The sequence below is a fragment of the Haliotis cracherodii genome, unplaced genomic scaffold (genome assembly GCF_022045235.1).
Source record: "Haliotis cracherodii isolate W230 unplaced genomic scaffold, xgHalCrac1.p SCAF_1, whole genome shotgun sequence".
Classification (NCBI taxonomy): Eukaryota; Metazoa; Mollusca; class Gastropoda; order Lepetellida; family Haliotidae; genus Haliotis; species Haliotis cracherodii.
In genome coordinates, this window is record NW_027266264.1 from 6,458,049 (window position 1) to 6,483,963 (window position 25,915).

The window sequence follows — 25,915 nt, forward strand, 5'->3', positions numbered from 1 at the left end:
AATGATACATACACCTATTTTGTTTAAACTTGAAAAATGTTTCCTTCAGTTGAACAAGAATAATAAAAGACAATGAAACACAAAGATCAATGATGCATGGTACTGGGGCAATAGAAATGTTTTGGTTTACTTGTTTGTTTGTTGTTTAATGCCACACTCAGCAGTATTCCAGCTAAGTAGGGAGGTATGACAGGTGTAGCACTAAGCTATGTATAAGTAAGGAGGTACAACAAGCGTATCACAAAGCTATGTTTATGTTGGGAGGTATGACAGGTGTAGCACCAAGCTATGTATAAGTAAGGAGGTACAACAAGCGTATCACAAAGCTATGTTTATGTTGGGAGGTATGACAGGTGTAGCACCAAGCTATGTATAAGTAAGGAGGTACAACAAGCGTATCACAAAGCTATGTTTACGTTGGGAGGTATGACAGGTGTAGCATTAAGCGATGTTTAAGTAGGAAATTATGACAGACCTACCATTTAGCAATTTTTAAGTAGGGAGGTATGACAGGTGTAGCATTAAGCGTTGTTTAAGTAGGACAGACCTAGCACTAAGCAATGTTTAAGTAGGGAACTGTGAAACTCTAGTTTAGGTAGGGAGGTATGACAGGCATAGCACTAAGATCACTTCATGGATCTGGGTGTTGAGGACAATAGTGTGATGCATAGCTCACCTGTTGCAAAGCTTCCAAGCTCAGCTCCTTGTGGGTTTGCCAAGATGACCTCAAAGACCTCATTGGGCTCAGGTGCATTATCATCCATGATTTCAATCAGCATATTCTTTGTGTTTTCTCCAGCAGCAAAAGTTATTTCCTAGACAAAAATATGAATTAATTGAGTGTAATGAGTATTCATAACTTGGCATCTAGTACAGGGAATATTGAGTTTCAATGAATAATTATTTGCAAGAAAAATATTGGTTAACAAGAGAGATTGATATTTCCAACATGTGAAATACACTTAACAATATATCAGAATATGTTGAAAACAAACAACAAATGATTTTAAAATGTAGATATATAGTAAAATATGTTTATAACGATCACGCTTATAAAGAACTACGGTTATAACAAACTAAAGCTAGTGGTCCCTTCGAGTTCATTATAACCATAGTTTACTGTAAGTTTTGAACCCCTGGGATCCTAAGCAAAACCTTCAACTCCACTTCTAAAACTTGTTTGGATGATACAAGTATCTGGCTAATACATTTCATGTTATTGACAAACATAAGAATGCACACCAAATCTGGATGCTTAACAATTTCTGTTTTTGAAATTAAGAAATGACCTTCACTTTGTGTGAGTTCATTGGAGAATGAACCTGCATAGAGTGAGGGCCAAACTGTGGAGTTTGGAACTCACTCTTTGAAGGTTCATTCTCCAATGAACTCACACAAAGTGAAAGTCAATTCTTATAATTTTTTATCACAATTTCTTACTCAAAGGATGTAGGTCAAGATCTAAACACAATATTATTTAGTACGTGTGACTTCATGTTTACACTGACAGACATACAACAACCAACTATATTGCGGAGTAAAATAGTTCCTCAAAAAGAGAGGTGACATGGGCATATAGATGCACATCTTGCTCTTCAGAAACATCTTACGCCGCACATGTGTTGTAATCATATCCTCATTAGATGAGAAAGGTACGTAAAGAACTACCTCAGTAAGTCAGTCACAATACATTAAGCGTTGTAATACATTTACATCAAGTACAAGACGTCAAAATGGCCAACACGATAAACGTGACGGGAGAGATATCCAAAGTTGTTAATGAACCTGTGGCGGTTACATGTGTTAGTCATCTTTGTTCAACTGGCCGATCATTGAAAGGTGAATAAAGATGCGTCAAACAGACACTAAGGTAAATTCATAGATTGCTGGAGACAATCAGTGTCAGCCTAGGCACGGATCGAGTTGATACTACGATAGTTTAGATATGCATTTCCTCGTTTATTCATTAGGATGGGCCGTAGCGAGGATATTTGTGAACAATCATGCAGTCACGCTCTCTGACATTTCTCAATGTATACTGAAACGCTGAGACCAAGAATAAAGGTTCTAAATGATCAGAAATAATGCTTATGCATGTTTTCGTGCTAGGGATTTCCCAGGGATTTCCCCAGGAATGTGGAAGTAGTCCGTCAGTGTTTACGTCATTTCAAGAACACGGCCTCGTGAAAAACGTATGAACGTCAAATTGTGTTGTTCATACACTTATGAACGTCAATTTCGCGGTCATGTCACCGACCTGTTGTCCAATGGAAAAGCCATATATCATGTAAACTTCAAATAAAAAAATTATTCAATGACAAACACTATTTTGTGTTACTGGCCTATTTCAGCTGTCCATACCTGTGGAGTGAGCTTGTAGTCTACACCGGTCTGGATCCCCGGCGTAATGGCCTGGCTGTAGAAGTAAACTGAGACCTGTCCGAAAGTGCCTCGATCTCGCACCACAGCCAGAGATACATTCATGTTGTTCTCTTGAACAGAGAATCTGAAACATGTTGAAATAGAAAGTTTATTTTTTTTATGCAGGAAGCTTTGAAATTGCATACAAAACTTTAAAAAATATTGGTAGAACAACACCAACCACCATTGGATTTGAGTTCAGTAGAAAATTCAAACAATTTCCAGTCAAATTTTAAAAGGTTATCAGAGATGAAAAATTAATTTTAGTTATGAAATGAAATCTGTAGGGAAAGACAGTGCACCTTCAAGCAGTCATAACATCATGAAACTGGAGATGTGCTTATCTAAAAGGTATAGGGCAACAACAGCATCAAAAAATTATTTAAAAAAATTTGGACTCCAATTGTTACCTTCTTGAAGATTCACCAAACATGATGAGGCCTTTTGTTCCATCATTAGCACTGATTATCACTTCTGATGTGACATTTGAAGCAAGCTGAGGGGGAAACGGCACAACGTCAGATCCTGTCAACGCCACACCTGTCAGACTGACAATAAACACCTCATCAATTTCAGGAGTGTCATCGTTTCTGATGTCCACCACAATGGTGCCAGAGGCTGCACCATCAGGAATTGTGATCTGTCCATTATTCATGGCACCAAAGTCCTCATTGGCTGTTGCCAAAATTAGAACTGTGGAAGTTGGTGTAACAGAACCTGCACTGATGACATACGACACTTGGACAGCGCCGATGGTTCCAAACTTTCGGTCAACTTGCAGGTTGACTCTTCCAACGTTTTCTTCGACTCGTACAGCTTGAGACGTCAGCGCAAACTGGAAGAGGCCGTGAGGGTTGTCACTGCCTCTGATGGTGATGAGGGCACTACTCCGGAGAGGGTTAATTGTAGCAGCCCCAGTTACCCCTACACCTGGAGGGAGATATTAAATCAGAGTTACTGACGAGTAGAAACTTTTAGTTTATATTTACAACATTAAAGCACCCTATAATGATGTACTCAGGCCAGTCTCATTCATTTACTTGTTTTATGGAAGAGACTAATATCTAATTTTGCAAAATATATTGTTTGATTAAATTATTTTTTAGAAATTGTTTGTTTTGTTTTTTAATCATGAAAGGAGGAGGAGGTAGGAAAAATGCTCTGTTTGGCCCACTGGAAATTTCACACTTTACAGTTGCCAAAGACTTTAAAATATTTGTGTAACAATTATCAGACACGTTTAAATAACTTTCTAGTTTTGTCCACAACTTTATGGCTAAAAAGTGAAAAATCTAAAAATGAGGAAGTCCGTTACCCAAGAGGAATATGTTTGTAATGTTTTTATGGACGTCTCCAATGAAAAGCAGCTTGTGTCAAAGACTTCCACATGTTAAAATATTGGAAAATCCCTTCATGAAACCTCAAAAGTCAGCCTTTTTAACACATGTAATCCTCATATATTTATTTACTGTTGTCATAAGTCAAAAGCATTTGTTTAAATGAACAAAGTCTAGTTCTCATTCACATAAACATATCTGAAAATTTTCAAAACAATTTCCTGAAGTATTGTTCAATTATTAATACAGATCCTGTGGGCCCAAAAGGGTCCTTGTCCTTTCAGTTTCAGGAGAATTATCAAGAATTTAACCTACAAATCAACTCTCCCAACATTTATTTCAATTGTATATTTTGTTTAGTCTACCAACCAAGAAAATCAATTTTTCATTTGGTGGTTCCTTGTACTAATATATAAAGATATTTACCATCCCCAAACACACAAGCGTGATAACCTCTTTATCATATAATGTCATTCTTTAATTCTGTGCTTCAAAATTGCTTTCCCTCTCTCACAAACATTACCGAAACATTGCAAGTTTTCCTGGAATGCCAGTATTAATATATATTACGTCATAGGGTAAGTGATGTGTCAGACGGACAGTGACAGTAGCCAATATAGTTCCAACTGAAATCTGTTTCTTATACAGTGGCGAAGGAACATATACGCAAAACAACAATTGTTTTTATTTGCCTTTCGCGGCAATCCATCGGTCTGTCCGCTAGAGTAACTGCCCTTTGTCAAAGGGAAGCTACTCTAACCCTAGTCTATGAGACGTCACGGCCACGGTCAGACGTTGTTGACCGTCGGTCTGTCATAACGTCAAGCACTGTAGTCAGATGTACACACAGCGACAAAACGAAACAAGGTAACAATTCAAACATATTTGGTTCCAAATCCAACTATTTTAATTTGTGGAGAAGGTTTCAAGCCGCAGAGGTCTACAAGCACAGATATGCCTACTGATATCCCGCTTGGCTAGGCCTTGTTCCCTCGCAAAATTGTTTCGAAATTTATATCTCCAAAGTTGCCAAAACTTATAAAATGCCTTAGCTACGTCACAGTTAGACACTGATTTTCAGTATATTAGACTGTTCTTTTGATAATGATAGCAATTATCCCTGTGGTTTATCAAGATTCCCGATGGTTAATTCTGACTTGATCGCCAAATGACGAGGGCGACGCCATGTTTGTTTATAAACAGTGAAAGTAGTCCCTACTTGACCTTTGATATTTGCATCTCTATCCGCATTTGACCCCAACGGATATCGTTTTTATCCAATGGCTTTATCCTGCCGAGAAACCTACTCATTATATGATAAATAAAGTGAATGAGCATTAATCCAGTTCTAGTGAATTTTGCATCTTAAATAACTCTCTTATGCCTAAGTTATTTAGGGACCAAGCATTTGGGGCCAGGGATTAACTATCAAGATTTGATATTTTTTCAGCAACAACTATAAAACCAGATATATTTTTTTATATATAACTTAAGAGCCTGTATGTTTTTTTTTTAAAGAATAACGCCACGCAACAATGTACTTTTTTTCCCCACAGTCTGAATCACAATTATATTTTTCAAGAATTTTGAGGGACAATATCACCCCCCACCCGCGAATATCAAATGATCGGTCTTTTAGAGTGTAAGAAACAATAAAAAGCCAAACCTACCTTGTGTGATTGGGTTATACAATCTAAGGCGATACTCCTCGTTAACTTCAGGTGTGTCATCAGTCAACACTGACAAGGATATCACCTTGAACAGCTCTCCCTAAAAGTAAACAAAGTTGTCATCTATCTAATTCAGAAAGCCTCGAGTTTTTCAACTTTTATTGACATATATTTGACATAAAAAAACATGAGGGTGAGATTCTCTCTATAATGTGAATAACATACACTCCTAAACAGCATCAAGATCTACTCACAGGAGCAAATGTCAGTGTCCCACTGGGCTGCCGGAAGCCATTCTGTGGAAGCAGGCCGTTGATGCCATCTATGGTCCAGCTGACAACCACCGTGCCATAAGCTGGGGAGGTCCTCGATACCCGACATGTGAAACTTTCACCTGATAATTGACGAGGACACAAAATATGATTCCAAACAACTACAATCTGATGATAAGTTATCGACATGGACATGTCCAGTTCTAGGGTTTCCTACCAACAACAATTTGTTTTCTTGTGTGAGTAAGGGCGTTGGGGTAGCCTATTGGTTAAAGTGTTCTCTCATCACATCGCTGACCTAAGTTTGATTCCCACATGGGTGCAATGTGTGAAGCCCCTTTCTGATGTCCCCTCCTGTGATATTGCTGGAAAATTGCTAAAAAGGGTCGTAAAATCATACTCAAGCTGATGTGAGTGAATATGGTTTTATGCCGCTTTTTTTGCAATATTCCAGCAATATCACAGTGGCTGACACCAAAAATGGGCTTCACACATTGTACCCATGTCGGGAATCGAACCTGGGTCTTCGGCGTGACGAGCAAATGCTTTAACCACTAGGCTACCTGACCACCCCACTCTGGTGAGTATTTGGTGAGGACGAATAGGTCGCCGCCCCTGATTCTTGTAGTAAGAACTTACAGTATGGTGATTGGTTGGTGATCATGTGACACCCTAATGTCACTGATTGTTGCTCATTTATCAACCATTGGTATGCCAAGCCCAAGCAGGTGATACTGATGTGGACAGTGAGTGAGTGAGTGAGTTGGGTTTGATGTCACAGTATTTCATTAATATCACAGCGTGATAACTTGATGTGGCAGGAAAGCCTGAAGTCTTAGGTCTTAGATATTTTTCATGTTGGTTAAATCCATAAGCACGGGTATGGTGCTGATAAACCTAGAAACATAATCATGTTGAACCATGATTTGAAGCCACAATCATTGGTTCCTGGTACTACAAGGGATGTAACTCTTCCGCTGAATACCATCATCATCATATTTACCATCTATAACATACTTGAGTGAGTGAGTGAGTGAGTATGGTTTTACACCGCTTTTAGCAATATTCCAGCAATATCATGGCGGAGGACACCAGAAACGGGCTTTATACATTTTACCCATGTTGGGAATCAAATCTGGATCTTCGGTGTGACGAGTGAACGCTTTAACCACTTGGCTAACCAACTGCCCCATAACATACTTGAAAGTTGGTACTCTTAATTATATAGTTTTGATGATTTTTTCACACAAATGTTCCCATAAAAAAAAAATGCAACCATGATATATTTTCCATAAAAAATGAAAAAAAAATCTTTTTCAAATTAGTTTATTGTAACTTGCTGCTTACCTTCAGTGGCTATTTTGGCTGTGTCGTCCAGACTGACCACACCTGCGACATTGTCATTCTCCAGGATGACAACGGTCATATTAGATCTTGGACCAATCTGAGCGCCCCCACGTGGGTTACTCAGCTGTATAGTGAAGTTCTCCCTGTCCTCGGGGATCGTGTCATCCAAGATGGTCACCGTCACAACTGAAGGGAGTCAGGTTTACATGAGGAAATAGTACAGGAGTTGAACAACACCAACCAGAGGACAAGCAATAGTATTACTGAAGGGGCTTTAACACCTTCAATTTCATATTTGTGAGTGATTTGCCGCTTTTAACAGTATTCCAGTTATATTGCTGCATGTCAGATTAATGTGGGAGGAAAGCCCGAAGTGATGCAGATCTCAGACGTTTACCACTTCGGTGAAACCCACGAGCACGGGTGTGGTGCTGACAAACCTAAAAACATTATCGGGGTGAACCGGGATTCAAACCCACGACGGTTTCTGGCGTGCCCAAGAGACGCAACTCTGCACAGCAAATCGCGGCGCTTTAGAAACATTGGATATACTGGTGGGAAGTTCTTGAGACAGGAAGTTCAGACAGTTTAATCAATAGTTTTTGAAACTATGTATTGTTGAACAACTGCTTGTTATTTTACAACTTTTATTTCAAGAGGGTTCTTTAAAGGAATTAACCTCAATATAACAGTGGCAAAATTTTCAGTAATTTTAAATTTTCACCCTTAATGAAATTGGTGTGGTTTAAGCAAGAATAGTCAAGTTTGTCAGATGGTGATGTTCAGTAGCTCACCAGTACGTGAAACTCCTTCTGGAAACACAAGGGTGGCACCATCGGCAATGAAGTCCACCTGGTATGTAGCGGAAGGACCCGGTGCCACTGACCATTGCACAGACACCTCACCGATAGTTCCTCCTGAAAAGCACAACAGCAGTATTTCTGTAATCTTAATGCCTATGACATAACAGTTAGTGAAAATATTGCGGAGGTATCATTCTATTTAGCCGCAAAAGATCTTGTATGTGTAAAGCACAAATATCTGTTGTTTCATTGTATATTTCATGGTTATACCACGAAAAAAATAAAACACGCACACACAGACATTGTATATTTATTCAAAGAAAGAAACACAAAAGCAGTAAAATCGTGAAAATTGTCTAAAATTGCAAAAATCACAAAAACACAACCATGTGAGAGCCTGGTGCCGAAACACACCAACATGATATCCACATGCAACATCACTTGTTGGGCTATACAGACGTTGGGTTTTCATTTGTATGCCGTCTCAATCTTACAGCAAGTGAACAGTGAAAAGTTGCCAGGATTGACATCGGCCGACTGCAAACAGGAGAATCATCTTCAACTGGAGCCAGGGTTTTCCACGTGGCACGAAGCACCATTACAAGACCTTGGAACCATTATATTACCTTCCCAAATCCGGTCGACCATGTATCACTGCTAGAGAGCAGGACAGATTCATACGGCTATGTCACTTGTGTGAAAGAACCACCAAGGCCAGCTCTACAACTACAGCAGTACCAGGATTGTGTAGGATATCAGCTCAGACAGTGAGGAACCGTTTACGCGCTGGATGTATTCGTGCTAGACAACCAGTTTGAGGTGTAATTTGAGGGACATGCATCATCGACTGTGATGTCAATGGTGTTAAGGTCACAGAGTTTCACCACAACTGCAATGGAGACAAGTTTGGTTTAGTGACAAGTCGTGTTTAATGCTTCGTCGTGCGGATGGTAGGCGTCGTGTTTACAGGCGTCGCAGGTAACCTTATGCACGAAACTGCATACAGGAAGTGGACAGATTTGGTAGTGGCAGTGTGATGATGTGGGCCGCCATCTCTTACACTGGTAGAACAGACTTGGTGCAAGTTCTGGGGAGTTTAACGGCACAACAGTACACGGATGAGATTCTTTAGCCACACATCCTTCCCATAATGCAACAAGCAAATTTCATTTTCCAACAAGACAATGCCCGACCCTGCACGGCAAGACTGACAACAAACTTTTTCAGGAATCACCACATCCATGTCCTGTCATCGCCCTCGAGGCCTCCAGATTTAAACCCAATCGAACATTTAAGGGATGCAATGGATCAACGACTGCGAGCATGTCAGCAACAATCCGACAGTTGGCACAAGCAGTGCAGGCAGAATGTGTAAACATTACCCAGGCCATTCGGGATCTGATTTCTTCCTGGGACGACCATACCAGAATCTAATGGTGGCCATACAATATCCAGAGAACAGATGACCTCACCTTGAACATCTACTGTTCCATGTGTGCCATATGGAACCTGGGTCAATGACAATGATGTGTGTCAATCTTGATCAATCGGTTTCCATCTGTTGATTGTTGTTATGATATAGAACATCTAAAATCATTTTTGTGTTTCTTTTTTTGCAAAAATTATATATTGTGATACATAAAAAAAAATCCTAGGCAGTTATAACGAAGCACTGTCACTGACCTGTTCTCTCAACAATGAGGTTGACTGCCTGTCGGTCTCTCTCCTGTACGAGCACCTCACTTTGCGTCACAGACTGACTGCTGTAGATGCTGAACAAGCCATTTGCCTCATCGTTGGCAGGGATGATGACAGTTGCTGTTTTGACGTTCCCAAGAGTGGGATTTTGTGACGTCCTGGCTGCAGGGTCATCTACAACGACTCGCAACAGCGTCACCTGGAACTTCTCGGCTAGCTCTGGCAGGCTGTCATCTATGATGGTCACTGGAAGCTGAGCCGATGACGCCTGGTCGTCCACGATGACAGAGGCCTCAGTGACAGCTAAATAATCCGCCCCTGGTCTGGACTGGGACTCCTTCAACATGGCCACCTACACAACAACACATCATCATGAACATGACTTAGCATGAAGGTCCTCAACAACACATCATCATGAACATGACTTAGCATGAAGGTACACAACAACACATCATCATGAACATGACTTAGCATGAAGGTACTCAATATCAACTTAATATGAAGGTACTCAACATCAATCAATTCGAGAAACCCCGTGAAGATTGGTCTTCAGCAACCCATAAACTTCATAACAGGATTGCATGGTCAGGCTCAATGACTTGGTTCATGCATGCCATTGTACCATTGCATAGATCGATGCTCAAGATGTCATACACAGCATTGTCTGTTCCAGGCTCAAATATTTACAGACTGGGGTCATATAGCTGGAATGCAGAATACAATAACTCAACAATAAGGTTACTGTGGACCAACAGTGTTAACTAGAACCCTCACGGAGGCCCTGTAGGTATACACCCTAACCACTAGTGAATTTCTACTTTGACTTGATTTTATTCTTTAAATGGATTTCTTTGCCATTATTTGTCAAGATGTGGAAGGAGGAATGGGCACACAATATATTGTTCTCAGGGTTAATTTCCTAAAAATATATTTGTTATAGTAATCTTTACGAAACTCATAAAACAAGAAACAACAATATCCTCACTACAGTAGAAATTTCTTGCTAATGTGAGAGTGTAACTGATATATAAAAGCCTGACCACCACGTTTGTTATAGCCTTGTGAAGTGTTAGACTGCATTTGTTTATACTAGACCGGTGAAGATCCAGGTTAGAATAGGTCTTCAGCAACCCGTGCTTGCCATAAAAGGCAACTATGCTTGTCATAAGAGGCGACTAACAGGATCGGGTGGGTCGGGCTCCCTGATCTGGTTGATGCATGTCATTGAATCCCATTTGCATGGTTCGATGCTCATAATGTCAATCACTGGATTGCCTGGTCCAGACTCGTTTATTTACAGACCACCGTCACATTAGGTGGCACATTGCTGAGTGCGGCGTTAAACTCCAAACAAACAAATAAACAAACAAATTATATATACTGACCGTGGTGGCATTCTTCACATAGTACTGAGCATTGACATCGGGTGACAGAGGTCCAGAGACGTCTGTATTGTGCCAGAAACACTCTGTAGTTACGTTGTCAAGGCGATATGTATATGCTCGGCAGTCTTCACGGTTGAGACAAAAGGAACTACATGCCTAGGTTAAAAACAAACACACAGATGATGTACCAACTTCAAAAATTTATGAACAACAGACAAATGATTAATGATCAACAGACAGTTGATGTATTGACTTGAACGATTAATAATCAACAGACAGTTGATGTGCTGACTTGAACGATTAATGATCAACAGACAGTTGATGTATTGACTTGAACGATTAATAATCAACAGACAGTTGATGTGCTGACTTGAACGATTAATGATCAATAGACAGTTGATGTTTTGACTTGAACGATTAATGATCAACAGACAGTTGACGTACCGACTTGAATGATTAATGATCAACAGACAGTTGTCGTACCGACTTGAACGATTAATGATCAACAGACAGTTGATGTACCGACTTGAACAATTCATGAATAGCATAGCTGATATACTGACTTGAACAATTCATGAACACCAGGTTACATTGATTGTAAAGGAGGTTTGGAAATGACCTAATTCCTCTAAAAGTGATGAGAACGTCTCATGCAGAACTTCTGCCCAGAACTTCACCTTTAAAGCTCAAACTGGAGCCACTTATTTCTCAAATGTGAAAGATCAGAAGTTCCATTTCATAGGCCATCTTAGCTCTGTGAACCCCTGTTCTTATACTTAAGACACTTAACATGCCCCCCCATGCTCACAGTGTAGAGTACAGTGTAGAGTACAGTGTAGAGTACAGTGTACACAGCACCTTTGTTATCTCGCTGAGAAAGTTATGATGGTCGCTGTGTTAACATGATGGATGAAGTACTAAGATCACTTTGTCAAATAGGAGCCTGGTGTGATTCAATCTGAAATTCATATCTCTATGTTTCCACTTTTTATCCCAAATAACAATTTTCTGTCAGTATTTTTTTAAGGTACAGGATGTCCACCGTTTGTTTGTAAACAATTGCTGATAACCCCCGAGCTTACTCAGCTCGGCTCACCTTATTTTGTTTTTGCTCCAGTGACTGTGACTGGACAATCAGCAATAAGAAAAACACACAATCTTCAGGGGCGGTCGGGTAGCCTAGTGGTTAAAGCGTTAGCTCGTCACGCCAAAGACCCGGGTTCGATTCCCGACATGGGTACAATGTGTGAAGCCCATTTCTGGTGTCCCCTGCCGTGATATTGCTGGAATATTGCTAAAAACGGCGTAAAATCAAACTCACTCACGCACTCACAATCTTCAATTTACCTCTATTAAGAAGCAACACTGAAGTTTACTCTGCACAGCACATGCATTGCTGGCTTCACTGTATGGAGCACTATTCTTTTGGTTTAAGAATTGGTTTGGGTATGTGACATCATACTCCGAAATTATTTCATGCAGGATTTAAAAACAAACCGAGCCGTCTTTTGACAAGGAAACAAGAGAAAGAGACTTTGATTAGAGATTAAAGATAAACAAGTCTAATTACTATATAGCACAAAATTAGGTACTGAACATTGTATGTAGTCTCACCATGAAGGGGTTTGATTCTTGTGACACGTCAAGAGGTATTCCATCAAATCTTCGCCCTGATTGAGGGTCGTAATAATAAGTAACCAATGGCCTTGTAAGCTCAACTGCCAGATCTGACAATCGAGTCTGTGATGTTGTGTAGTATACTCGGAGGCGACCATACACGCCACCACTACAGTCGAAAAAACAAAGACTTCATGTGAAATTATGTTATAACCATTCTATAACAACACATAGTATACATGTATCAATATATTACAATATCCATGGATATAAAACCAGCATGAAATACTGGTATCCCCCTGCCAATATGACATGTACAGTTGTGTGCAAGGCATTAGCCCTCTGGAAATGAGCATGACCACCATTTTCAGTTTAAGTCAAAGTCGTTGTTATGAAAACTCGAAAAAATAATTTTAAAAAAATCCCAAGCTATCAAATGGCACCAGTTCACTGCTAGACCTATCTATGTGCCAAGTTTGGTTAAGATATCTCTAATGATATTAGTTCTGCTCCGGAAACAAAATGTGATGGACAGACAGATGGATAGACACCACCAAATCCTATCTCCCCCTTCAATTTCATGGCAGAGGTAATAATTGCATTTGCTCAGCATGAGTGAGTGAGTTGGGTTTAACGCTGCTTTAAACAGTATTCCAGTTATATCACGGCGTGTCAGCTTAATGTGGGAAGAAAGCCCAAAGTGATGCAGGTTTTAGACGTTTACCACTTCGGTGAAACCCACGAGCACGGGTATGGTGCTGACAAACCTAGAAACATAATTGGGTTGAACCGCGATTTGAACCCACAATCATAGGTTTCTGGCGTGCCCAAGGGCCGCAACTCTGCACAGCGAATCGCGGCGCCTTAGACTGGGCCACCCGTGCCCCCTGCTCAGCATGAATTAATAAGATATTGTTGTGTGAAATGCTGCAGTACAATCTCATGAAAACTTCTCTTTGATGAATGACATGCTACAATCACAGAACAACTGATATCTGCAGTCCAAAATACATGCATGTATCTGCAGATATAACATTGGTTCTCTTCCATGTTCATACAAAATAAGAACATAAAATTAAGAAAATACATCTGTAGAATCCTGTTTTTATCTTATCCTTTGAACTTACTATCTCTGAAGAGCCAGGGATTGGGGCTGGTTCCCCTGTATTTCATTGAGGGAGTAACTTCGCTGTAGAAACTGGACAACACCATGGGGGTTGTCATTTGGAGCAATGGAAAGAATAAATGAGTTCTGGTCTGTAATCCGTCCACCATTGTTAGCAGAGGTCAAGGTTATGTTGATTTTCTGAGAAAAAAGAAAGAATTCAGAACTGATTTCAATTTGAATATAAATGCGGATATCAGTTCCCAACTGATATCTCTTTAAAAAAGACCAAAGGATTATGAGGAATAAATTTCAACTGTGAAATATTCATAACAATTAATTATAATCAGATAATACATTTCATAAGTCACTGCATGTAGGTGAACACAGACATTTCCTTCTATGAGTGAGAGAGAATGGTTTTAAGCTGCTTTTAGCAATATTCCAGCTATATCAAGGTGGGGGAAACAAGAAAGGGCTTTAAACATTGTACCCACGTGGGGAATCGGACGTGAAAAGCGAACGCTTTTGCCACTAGGCTACCAAACCACCCCCTTTCCATTTATGAAGGTATATGTGGACATTAGGTAACAGTTAGGGGAAGACGTAATACCAAAAATCAATAAATAACATCGGTGTACGCAGACATAATAAAGGGAGATAACTCTAACACAACCCCCACCTCTATTGTCACCAGCCCTTATCATGAACCAATTTAGCCTTAAATCCACTAAAATCTCTGAAAAGATAAGCCTAGATTATTCCAGTATAAACAGAAGTAATGTAACTACATCTGCAATGATTTTCTGGCCACAATTATCCTATGATACTTAGTTGTAGTTGTACAAGCAAATAGACTCATTCATGTTGAAAGAAAATACAATCACCTATACAGCTGTACAATGCCACCAAAATGTGAAGATATTGTATTCTATAATCATTTACAGCACAGAGATCAACTAAACCTAGTATATGAAGGTATGCGTGTTACATCACAACTATACCCTACTGCATCACCCTTCCTCACCTCTTCCCCCTCTGGAATATCGTCAGGCAAGATGAAGATGTCAATCTGCTTGCTGCCCTCGTTGGACACAAAGTACAACTGTCCTGAAGCAGGAGTGATGTCAGCCGTGGCCAGCACACCTGGAAGACATGGTGAGTGAGTGAGTGAGTGAGTAATTGAGTGAGTTGAGCTAACACTGATCTGGGGACCATTCCTCAATACAATTCATAGTGCTCAGACTAAGGAGCTTCTGACCATTTCATATGTGGAGAGGCTGGCCTGCAATTCTGAGTACAGAAAAATATTGCAAAAAATAAATTTGTCCCAAGATTTTGGAGAACATCATTTGGACTGCTTTGGAGAAAAAGTGTGTTTGAAGTGCTGACTGAAGAATTATTCTGTCTCAAACGGCACCAGATCCTTTACAGACCTCTAGGCATCTTTAATAAAAAATTTGGTTCACATCTCTTTCCCCAAACTGCAGCGTTCATGGCAGATATAATAAGTACAAAAAAAACCAAGTGGACCAAAAAGAAATAAAACTGTTTTTGTATCAAAAGTAAAAGGCTTACTTCGCTCCATAAATAGCCTACATCAAAGTTTGTTGTCTTAGTTGCTGAAATTTGCTAACAGATTCAGTGGGAAGAAACATGTTATTCCTCATGTATACAATTTTGGATAGGCTAATTAAAAAACTGAGGCATTAGAACTGTAAACTGGTGACTTGTGAGAGAGCATTGGGCACGTTATACATGCATCAGGAGACGTCCTACAAGTTACGGTTACCATTCAATTTGGCCTCCCAGTTCACAGTGATGACTCCCCGCACTCCGCCAGTCCTAGAAACTGTCACTCTCACAGGATTCTGGCCATTGGCTAGCTCTTGCATCTCCACCCCAGTTGTAGCAAACCCTGAAACAGATCGCGTTCCTTACTCCAAGAATATCATTCAAATATGACAATAGGACATTGCAGCAGGAACACCTCCACCCTGTGGTAGCAAACCCTGAAACAGATCGCGTTCCTTCTTCAAGAATATCATTCAAATATGACAACAGGACATTGCAGCAGGGACAACTCCACCCTGTGGTAGCAAACCCTGAAACAGATCGCGTTCCTTCTTCAAGAATGTCATTGAAGCATGGTGGTTAATACGGTGATAAGGTACCTCTTTTAATATAATAATCTGTGACACTCAGTATGTAACTGTACTGTAAAGTTTTAACTTCACACAATTTAAAGATATATATTATATATATTAGGGGAATCATACCAAAGGCTCCGTTTGGATCATCGGAAGGCAAAATGGTGACAATGGCTTGACGGGCTGATCCTAGAGAGGCACCGCCAGTGATTGAATCCAGTAGTTCAATCCTGAACCTCTCGGATGTCTCTGGTATGAAATCATTCTCTATACGGATGGGGAGTCTCTTCTGTGCTTCTCCGTCACTTAGTATGACCTGCTCTGTGCCTGTGATGATATAATCCTGGAGTTTCGACGCTTCCAGGTCGATTGTGCGGAACCTCACAGTGATCTGAGAGAAAAAGTCCACAATAAATTCCAGGAAATGTTAGTCGTAAAATGAATAAGTGTTATGAGAGTTTTCTTTTACATTTGGATGGATTATTTGGTTGGGCAGATGATTTGAATTAAATAAATAAACATTCCAAAAGCATTCATTGTCTGTTGTCCAGTACTGGTAATATGACAAAGCTCCCCCATATCATACAGGAATGAAGGGACTGTATCTACCCACACAGTGACAGGCATGGTATTCCGGAGGCCTGTTCTAACCTACAATTCACATAGGAGAGCAAGCAGGCATTACAATCTCCAAAGGGAGACAAGTGTTCAGCGGACCTCTTCTGCCATGTAATCCCCACAAGGAAACAAGCCTGATGTTCACTGGACCCAGTATGACTGGAAACCCACACAGTGGAAGAAACATGGGGTGCTGGGAACACCATTTTTCCCTGAAATCCTCACAAGGAAACCAGCCCGGTGTTCACTGAGACCTGACAGCACTCACCTCCCCAAACGTTCCCCCAACTCTGTTGACGAACAGCTGCAGGGGGCCGGACTCCTCTGTCACCTCCAGGGATGATGCAGACAGCTCCACCCTCCCACTCGCATCGTCGTTCCTGCTGATGATGATCTGGGCATAGCTCTGAGACTGCTGCCCTAGACGTGGAGAGTCTTGCACTGAAACATCATGTTGCACTCACAGTGACTGACAAAGACAAGAACTGTTGTTAGCTGTACTTTGACGTGGCTGCTGTTATGATGATGATGATGATGATGATGATGATGATGATGATGATGACTATCATAGATCCTAGATGGTCTTCAACATTCCTACCTTGATTTGTTACAGTGTGACTCAGTAGTGGACGGTTATGGTAAAGTTCAGATGTGTACTCCGCAATACTACATATGTTATGTTTATCATCATTAATGCAATGGACCATGTCTCACCCTAGAAACAGTTCACAAAGAGTTGATCATCACAAACGCACTCACACCTGACCCTACTCAATTATTGACTTTCTCCCTCATCATATCATTGTCTCCTCTCACTTAGGGTCTGTTAGTGTCTCTCTCACATTTTCTCCACCACACACATTCACACTTTCCCTCCCTCTCAAGCTCCCTCCCTCTCTCTTCTCCAAACGTTCAATCTCAGATTCTCTTTCTCTTCCTCTTCCCCACACTGACCCCTTTCTCATGATCTTTACCTCCATCACTCACTCAGCTGCTTACAACTCACTCTCTCCTTCACCAATTATCCCTCCCTTACCCCCCACCCCCCACACCCTTTTGTACCATCTTCATCCCTAAATGACTGTTCCTCTGCCTCAAACTCACTCACTCACCCACCCACCAATGCCCATACACCAAAAAAACACTCACTCACTCACTCACTCCCCCACCCACACTCACTGACTCACTCACCAACCCATCCACTCACCCACCAAACCATCCACCCACCCACTCACTCACTCACCCACACTCACTCACCCATCCACCAATCCACCCACTAACTCACCCACTCACTCACTCACTCACCCAACCACTCACTCACCTGCCCTCTGCTGTGCCCCCTGTGTAAGAATGGCCTGTTTCAGCTCCACAAAGATGCTCTCATCCAGCTCCGGGAGGTCATCGTCCAGCACGGTCACACTGAAGGTGGCATACTCCTGGTTTGGCAGAAACCTCACTGTCCCAGAAGCTGACAGGAAGTCACTGCTTCCAGCTCTGTTCACCTGCCCCGGTAGATAGTTGTAGCTCTCATTGGCCAGTAGCGATGCATAACTCACGTCCACTGTCCCAAACTTCCCATTCTGTCTTTGAATGGTAATACTGACATCTGAAAGGAGAGTTAAAGTTCTTCATATGATAGACAGTATAATAACATCATTGCGTTACTGTCCTTGGTGTGTCAGAACTCGGCGATTGTATACTCGACTGTGGGTTTTGCTGTATTTCAGACTTTCCTTCCACTTGCTTGTGAAATAACTGAAATACCATTCACAGCGGCATTAAACTAAACTCACTCCCCAAGACTTAAATATGTATGAAATTTGAAATTCTGTACAAATAACACGGTGTGATGATAGAACACACACTTCTTGGCCACACTTGTCTATTTCTGCAAATTGGTCCATGTTTGTAAAGCCATTCATGTCATCAGTTTAAGTTATGTCATGCATACGAGAGTTGCGAGTTGATCATGCAATACCTGAATTTCCTTCCTGCACAATGACGGGCCTCTGTTTGTCCGCGATGGTGAACACGCCGTAAGGTCCATCATTGGCCAGGATCGTCACCACCGCTGTCCTCCGTGAAGTGTCCCCAAGGTCACCCTGTTACACACAGCAGACATGTCCTGATGATCATATGTATGTGAAGCAAACACATAATTCTACCTTTACCTTTCTACCTTACTCATACATGTGTGCTTTCATCAACGATCTATATAACGCTATATTTGTAAAAAAAATTCAACTGTAAACTGTTTTTACTTTTGATAAATTGTCACAGTTACAGTTCCTTTCTTGACAGTTTATCTATTCAACATATCATTATGACATATCCCATTGCAATAATTCACTCCCCTAGCCATGAAGATCTGGGTAGAGAATTGGTCTTCAGCATCCTATGCCGTAAAAGGCGACTATGTTTGTTGTAAAAGGCGACCAACAGGATTGGGTGGTCAGACTCACTGACTTGGTTGATCATGTTGATGCATGTCATCGTATCCCAACTGCATGGATTGATGCTCATGCTGTCAGTCACTGAATTGTCTGGTCCTGACTCGATTATTTACAGACCACCATCATATAGATGAAATATTGCCGGTTGTGGCATTAAACAACAAACTAAATTTGCATAACTTTTGACCATAAGCATATAAAATGAAGGCAGTTCATCATTTTCTAAAAGATGTTCTGCAAAATATAAAATGCATTGTGTATTCTTAAATTTTATCCAATCCAAAAACACATACCGGTAAGAAAAAAGTGTCATGCAACGTTTGTCCAAAATCTGGTACAACAAAAACCTAAACTCTAATATTGAAGTTTGTACACTCATTAAGAGCCTGTTTTATTATTTATACTTCTACAGAGCAAATAAAAAATCTGATACTCATTTAATGATTTTTTATAAAAAAACCTCAATAATCACATCTATGAAAGATAATACCCAGTCCTTATAGAACATATCACTGAATATTAGAATATTTGAGGTTTTGTTTATTAGTATAAATACATGTGCATAGTCCTGTTGGTAATTCTATATGAAAAGTAGTCTAACAACAGAAGTGAATAGTTTTCAAAATTTGAATTAAGTATATAAGACAATAATAGTGCCACGGCAATGTTGCTCACCACATGAGCTTACTGTTATATGTTGAGAAACTTTAGCCATGTAAGGAAAGTGTGGTTGATCAGCTGGGTAAAGTGGTCTGCTTCACGTGAGAGGACAGTATGATTGCAATATATTTTTCTTTAAACCTCTGTATAGTTACAAACATTCAAGCATCACCACATGTAGTAAGCAGTTTCTGAGAAGAAGGATGTTTAATTTCACAACATCAGCATTTAAGTGATAACCATGTGTGACAGAAACGATTACATCTGAACCCTATTGTATCATTCATATCCTACAAAAAATTATGTTTTTGAGACTTTAGGTTTCTGGGAAAATATTATGCCTACTAATTCCACACTTTTTGAACTTATTTTAAATTTTAATAAAGAAATCAAATTTCTCGTTTCCAAGCCATGAAGAAATGCAAGGGCTAGTACTATCCTACACATTCTCATAGAGTTTCATCTCTTTCTGCATCTTCTGATTCTGAGAAGAAGATTCAAAGTTAAAAAAAATTATATACAAATAAATTTACTGGCATTATCATATCTTAATCTAATTGTTTTGCAAAAATTCATATTTTCTTTCAATTCCTAAATCCCTCTCTGGGTGTTCTGTATCTTAGAAGAAAATTCAAAGTTCAAATTCATAGAAATTAAAAAATAATGATATAAAAATAATTATCATATCATAATCTATTTGTTTTGCAAATATTCATATATATTTTTTCCGATTCCTAGATCTTGTAGATTCTAAGACAAAGGTTAGACACAACTGAAATATTTATCTGTGTACCATGAACAAATCCATTGGGATTTCAGGCTATTTTAGTCTCCTCCCAGCTTTATTTAGAGAAGAATTTGAAAGTCATTTGAGAGATACTGGACAATGCACCATGCCTTAAACTCACTTGGACCTCAAATCCTTTGAGCTGATCAGAAGAAGCTAAAGAGAGGTTGCGGTAATTCTACAACAGTTCACAACTTAATACACACAAAGTCTTGTAAGGACAGTCATTTAAAGATAGACAGAGACATCTACACAAGTCCTCATCACATACCAATTGTAATACAAAGCTCGTATTTCAAAACACATCTAATGAGCAAAAGCAAGTTAGATCCGTTTTGAAATGTTACTTACAATCAGGTGGCCCTGTATAGGAAACATCAACAGTAAGACGTGCATGGTGTCAGGAACAGAAACAAACACCTAGTGATTAATTGTCTTCCTCACACTTACCATCTGCGGAATAAGTATTCCTATAAATGTGTAATACGTTATGTGGCTTTGTCACTTAAAAACTGGTCAGCTGACAGAACACATCATATTGGCAGGGAAGATGGATATAAGGATGTCACGTCTCTGTCAATTGTCTTCATGTGTTCCGTCAAACGGTTTGAACATGAACTTCGTCAAAGCCAAAGCTACGTTCCCTATCATAATCACCCCTCCGCCAAAGCTTCAAGTCACCAGGTTGCAGGAATAATATGGTAAACACCTTCTACTGCCTGTTAAAGCAATCCTGCCAAAGCTTCAAGTCACCAGGTTGCAGGAATAATATGGTTAACACCTTCTACTGCCTGTTAAAGCAATCCTGCCAAAGCTTCAAGTCACCAGGTTGCAGGAATAATATCGTTAACACCTTCTACTGCCTGTTAAAGCAATCCTGCCAAAGCTTCAAGTCACCAGGTTGCAGGATTAACACAAGGACAGAAAGGATCATATTTGTCAAGGGGAGAAAACTGTCATTGCAAACATGAAGTTCAAGGTCGTGCATATCAAGGCTACAATACAGAATGTTATTGCTGATTTGGGTGAATTTGGTATGCACATTATTATCATCATTATTATGAGATGCAGCCTCCACCACATAGACCAAATTGTAATCCCCAAGTACATAATGTTGTTACCAGGGAATAAGGTAATAACAGTAAGGTGTCTCAGAATTCATTCATGTCTGAGGGACGCCACCAATTCCTTGTTATCAATCAGCTATAATCTCGAGCTGCGTTTAAATCTTACCTCAGTTGTTGCAGTGAGAACTATATTGATGTTCTCGTCCAGTTCTGGAACCAAGTCGCCACGGATCTGTATCTCTGTTGCAGCAGATGTCTGACTTTCTGCAAAGTTGATCTGTCCACTTTTCATCATAAGGTCATTTTCGTTGTCATTTGTTGCCTGCCATGTGACCTGAGCTGTACCATAGGATCCCCCCAGACGAACAACCTGTCAGGGAGAGAGGGAGACAACACTGATTGGAACAGAAAATCATCATCATCATAATCATCATCATCCTCTATGGATGCATCCCAGTACAACCTCAACCCACCCAGCCCTATCCCACCACCTCAACCCACCCAGCCCCATCCCACCACCCCGAGCCCCATCCCACCACCTCAACCACCTCGCCCCATCCCAGCACCACCTGAACCTACCTAGCCCCATCCCAGCACCCCGAGCCACCTAGCCCCATCCCTTCACCACCTCAACCCACCTCGCCCCATCCCTTCACCACCTCAACCCACCTAGCCCCATCCCACCACCCCAACCCACCTAGCCCCATCCCACCACCCCAACCCACCTAGCCCCATCCCTTCACCACCTCAACCCACCTAGCCCCATCCCTTCACCACCTCAACCCACCTAGCCCCATCCCTTCACCACCTCAACCCACCTAGCCCCATCCCAGCACCCTGAGCCACCTAGCACCATCCCAGCACCCCAATCCACCTAGCCCCATCCATTCACCACCTCAATCCACCTAGCCCCATCCCTTCACCACCTCAACCCACCTAGCCCCATCCCACCACCTCAACCCACCTAGCCCCATCCCATCACCTCAACCCACCTAGCCCCATCCCACCACCCCAACCCACCTAGCCCCATCCCAGCACCCCAACCAACCTAGCCCCATCCCAGCACCCCAACCAACCTAGCCCCATCCCACCACCCCAACCCACCTAGCCCCATCCCACCACCCCAACCCACCTAGCCCCATCCCAGCACCCCAACCAACCTAGCCCCATCCCAGCACCCCAACCCACCTAGCCCCATCCCACCACCCCAACCCACCTAGCCCCATCCCTTCACCACCCCAACCCACCTAGCCCCATCCCAGCACCCCAACCAACCTAGCCCCATCCCAGCACCCCAACCCACCTAGCCCCATCCCACCACCCCAACCCACCTAGCCCCATCCCAGCACCCCAACCAACCTAGCCCCATCCCAGCACCCCAACCCACCTAGCCCCATCCCACCACCCCAACCCACCTAGCCCCATCCCAGCACCCCAACCAACCTAGCCCCATCCCAGCACCCCAACCCACCTAGCCCCATCCCACCACCCCAACCCACCTAGCCCCATCCCTTCACCACCCCAACCCACCTAGCCCCATCCCACCACCCCAACCAACCTAGCCCCATCCCTTCACCACCTCAATCCACCTAGCCCCATCCCTTCACCACCTCAACCCACCTAGCCCCATCCCACCACCTCAACCCACCTAGCCCCATCCCACCACCCCAACCCACCTAGCCCCATCCCAGCACCCCAACCAACCTAGCCCCATCCCAGCACCCCAACCCACCTAGCCCCATCCCAGCACCCTAACCAACCTAGCCCCATCCCACCACCCCAACCCACCTAGCCCCATCCCTTCACCACCTCAACCCACCTAGCCCCATCCCAGCACCCCAACCCACCTAGCCCCATCCCTTCACCACCTCAACCCACCTAGCCCCATCCCTTCACCACCTCAACCCACCTAGCCCCATCCCAGCACCCCAACCAACCTAGCCCCATCCCAGCACCCCAACCCACCTCGCCCCATCCCTTCACCACCTCAACCCACCTAGCCCCATCCCTTCACCACCTCAACCCACCTAGCCCCATCCCACCACCCCAACCCACCTAGCCCCATCCCTTCACCACCCCAACCCACCTAGCCCCATCCCAGCACCCCAACCAACCTAGCCCCATCCCAGCACCCCAACCCACCTAGCCCCATCCCACCACCCCAACCCACCTAGCCCCATCCCAGCACCCCAACCAACCTAGCCCCATCCCAGCACCCCAACCCACCTAGCCCCATCCCACCACCCCAACCCACCTAGCCCCATCCCAGCACCCCAACCAACCTAGCCCCATCCCAGCACCCCAACCCACCTAGCCCCATCCCAGCACCCCAACCAACCTAGCCCCATCCCAGCACCCCAACCCACCTAGCCCCATCCCTTCACCACCTCAACCCACCTAGCCCCATCCCAGCACCCCAACCCACCTAGCCCCATCCCTTCACCACCTCAACCCACCTAGCCCCATCCCTTCACCACCTCAACCCACCTAGCCCCATCCCACCACCCCAACCCACCTAGCCCCATCCCACCACCCCAACCAACCTAGCCCCATCCCTTCACCACCTCAACCCACCTAGCCCCATCCCACCACCTCAACCCACCTAGCCCCATCCCAGCACCCCAACCCACCTAGCCCCATCCCTTCACCACCTCAACCCACCTAGCCCCATCCCTTCACCACCTCAACCCACCTAGCCCCATCCCACCACCCCAACCCACCTAGCCCCATCCCACCACCCCAACCAACCTAGCCCCATCCCTTCACCACCCCAACCCACCTAGGCCATCCCAGCACCCCAACCAACCTAGCCCCATCCCACCACCCCAACCCACCTAGCCCCATCCCACCACCCCAACCCACCTAGCCCCATCCCACCACCTCAACCCACCTAGCCCCATCCCTTCACCACCTCAACCCACCTAGGCCATCCGACCACCCCAACCCACCTAGCCCCATCCCAGCACCCCGACCCACCTAGCCCCATCCCAGCACCCCGACCCACCTAGCCCCATCCCAGCACCTCCTGTTTCCCTCTCCCCACAAACTCTACTCCTTTCACAGCCATGTGTGCAGCACACAGAGAACCTGTCTACACACAAGACACACTCACATTGAGGCTGATGCTGTTGAATCCAATGTCCCCCGTTTCCTGGGCTTGTACAGCCAGAGAGTCATTGGCAAACTGGTAGATGCCAAATGCACCATCAGAGGCTCCGATGATGACGTTGACTGTTGACCCGGGTCCCACACTGGCGCCACCCCCTGGGTTCACCAGCTCAACCGTGAATGTCTTGGACGGCTCTGGAATCGAGTTGTCCAGCAGTGTGATGTTCAGATATCCATATCTCTGTTGACTGCCCAGGACAAACCGAGAGGCTGCACCCTGGAACCACAATTATAACTACATGGAATTCTTGTGTTTTGTGGATTAAAATGAAAACATTTCAAAGATTTTAAGTCTTTATACTGATAAAACATATCACTACTTTGAAGAGTTATATTAAGTGATAAAAGTTTCTTTCCCAAATTCTATTTTATTTTAAGGTATGTAATTGATGAGGTATGAAGATTCTCAACTATAGATCAGGAAATATTCAAAATGAACATTATTAAAACAATATTCTAATCATCAAAAACTTATAATTTAAGCTTCTGTTTTTTCTTTTTCTATAATTCATAATCATGCCTCAGCTTTTTCATGTCAACTTAATGTCTCTGACGTTTACCCTTCAGTGAAACCCATCACCAGGTGTATGGCGCTGACAGACCAAGGAATATAATGAGGGTCAGTCTGGGATTCAAACCCTGACCAGCTGATCCTCTCACCCAGCAACTTCCAGCAACCTAGACCACTTGGCCACCTGTACCTACCCATTTTCTTTAAATTTAAAAAAAGTTTAAGTGTGTGACATATATTTTTAGATGATGAAATCTGATATACAAACTATGAAACACATTCTTAAACATTTTGAAGCCAAAGTAAGCTACCCAGGTCAAAAATATTCATAAACACAGAAGTACATATTATACTTCAGTATCGCAAGGGGTTTTCTAATTCTTTCAATGAAATTATTTACCATCACCAAATATAGAAGAACCAATTTGTATGTCCTCCTATCAAAAACATACATGTATTCCAATAAACAATGTAATTAATCCAAGAAAGTTTAAAGCCAACCAAACCTAACACTCCTTCACCATAAACACAAGCTTTCTATAACCATATATACCGTATTCAACATATTTAACACCAAACACAGCAGTCTCTATCTCAGGGTCGTGTCATATTTTGTTGATCCTCCTCAACCCCACCCCTACCCATTTTATGTCACATTTTTCAGGGCTATACACCAAAATGACAAGTCCCTTAATAGGTTGAATACGGTATGTTAAAAAACAAACTCAAAGTTTACTTACCAAAGAACCCTGTTTGAACAAGTCCAGAATAAATGATTTAATCTCTCAATTTAAGAAAACCATCAAAATAAAAATTAATCTTGCATTTGAGAGATTTTTCAAGATT

General features: G+C 42.5%; 1 protein-coding gene across 1 annotated transcript in view; it reads right to left on the reverse strand.

Moving 5' to 3' along the window:
* The window catches only part of LOC139471850 (adhesion G-protein coupled receptor V1-like), a 159,288-nt gene that overhangs the window by 66,996 nt on the left and 66,377 nt on the right, over nt 1-25,915 (reverse strand). Inside the window, exons 30-49 of the mRNA XM_071254352.1 lie at nt 25,810-25,818; nt 24,503-24,775; nt 21,557-21,760; nt 18,402-18,525; nt 17,745-18,029; nt 16,692-16,864; nt 15,935-16,196; nt 15,448-15,573; nt 14,683-14,801; nt 13,678-13,856; nt 12,548-12,719; nt 10,934-11,089; nt 9,534-9,900; nt 7,842-7,964; nt 7,048-7,233; nt 5,683-5,822; nt 5,429-5,528; nt 2,832-3,351; nt 2,362-2,506; nt 677-815 (exon numbers count right to left, since the gene is read on the reverse strand). Of these exons, the coding sequence (XP_071110453.1) occupies nt 677-815; nt 2,362-2,506; nt 2,832-3,351; nt 5,429-5,528; nt 5,683-5,822; nt 7,048-7,233; nt 7,842-7,964; nt 9,534-9,900; nt 10,934-11,089; nt 12,548-12,719; nt 13,678-13,856; nt 14,683-14,801; nt 15,448-15,573; nt 15,935-16,196; nt 16,692-16,864; nt 17,745-18,029; nt 18,402-18,525; nt 21,557-21,760; nt 24,503-24,775; nt 25,810-25,818 (3,802 nt within the window). The remainder of the gene's footprint in view (nt 1-676; nt 816-2,361; nt 2,507-2,831; nt 3,352-5,428; nt 5,529-5,682; nt 5,823-7,047; nt 7,234-7,841; nt 7,965-9,533; nt 9,901-10,933; nt 11,090-12,547; nt 12,720-13,677; nt 13,857-14,682; nt 14,802-15,447; nt 15,574-15,934; nt 16,197-16,691; nt 16,865-17,744; nt 18,030-18,401; nt 18,526-21,556; nt 21,761-24,502; nt 24,776-25,809; nt 25,819-25,915) is intronic.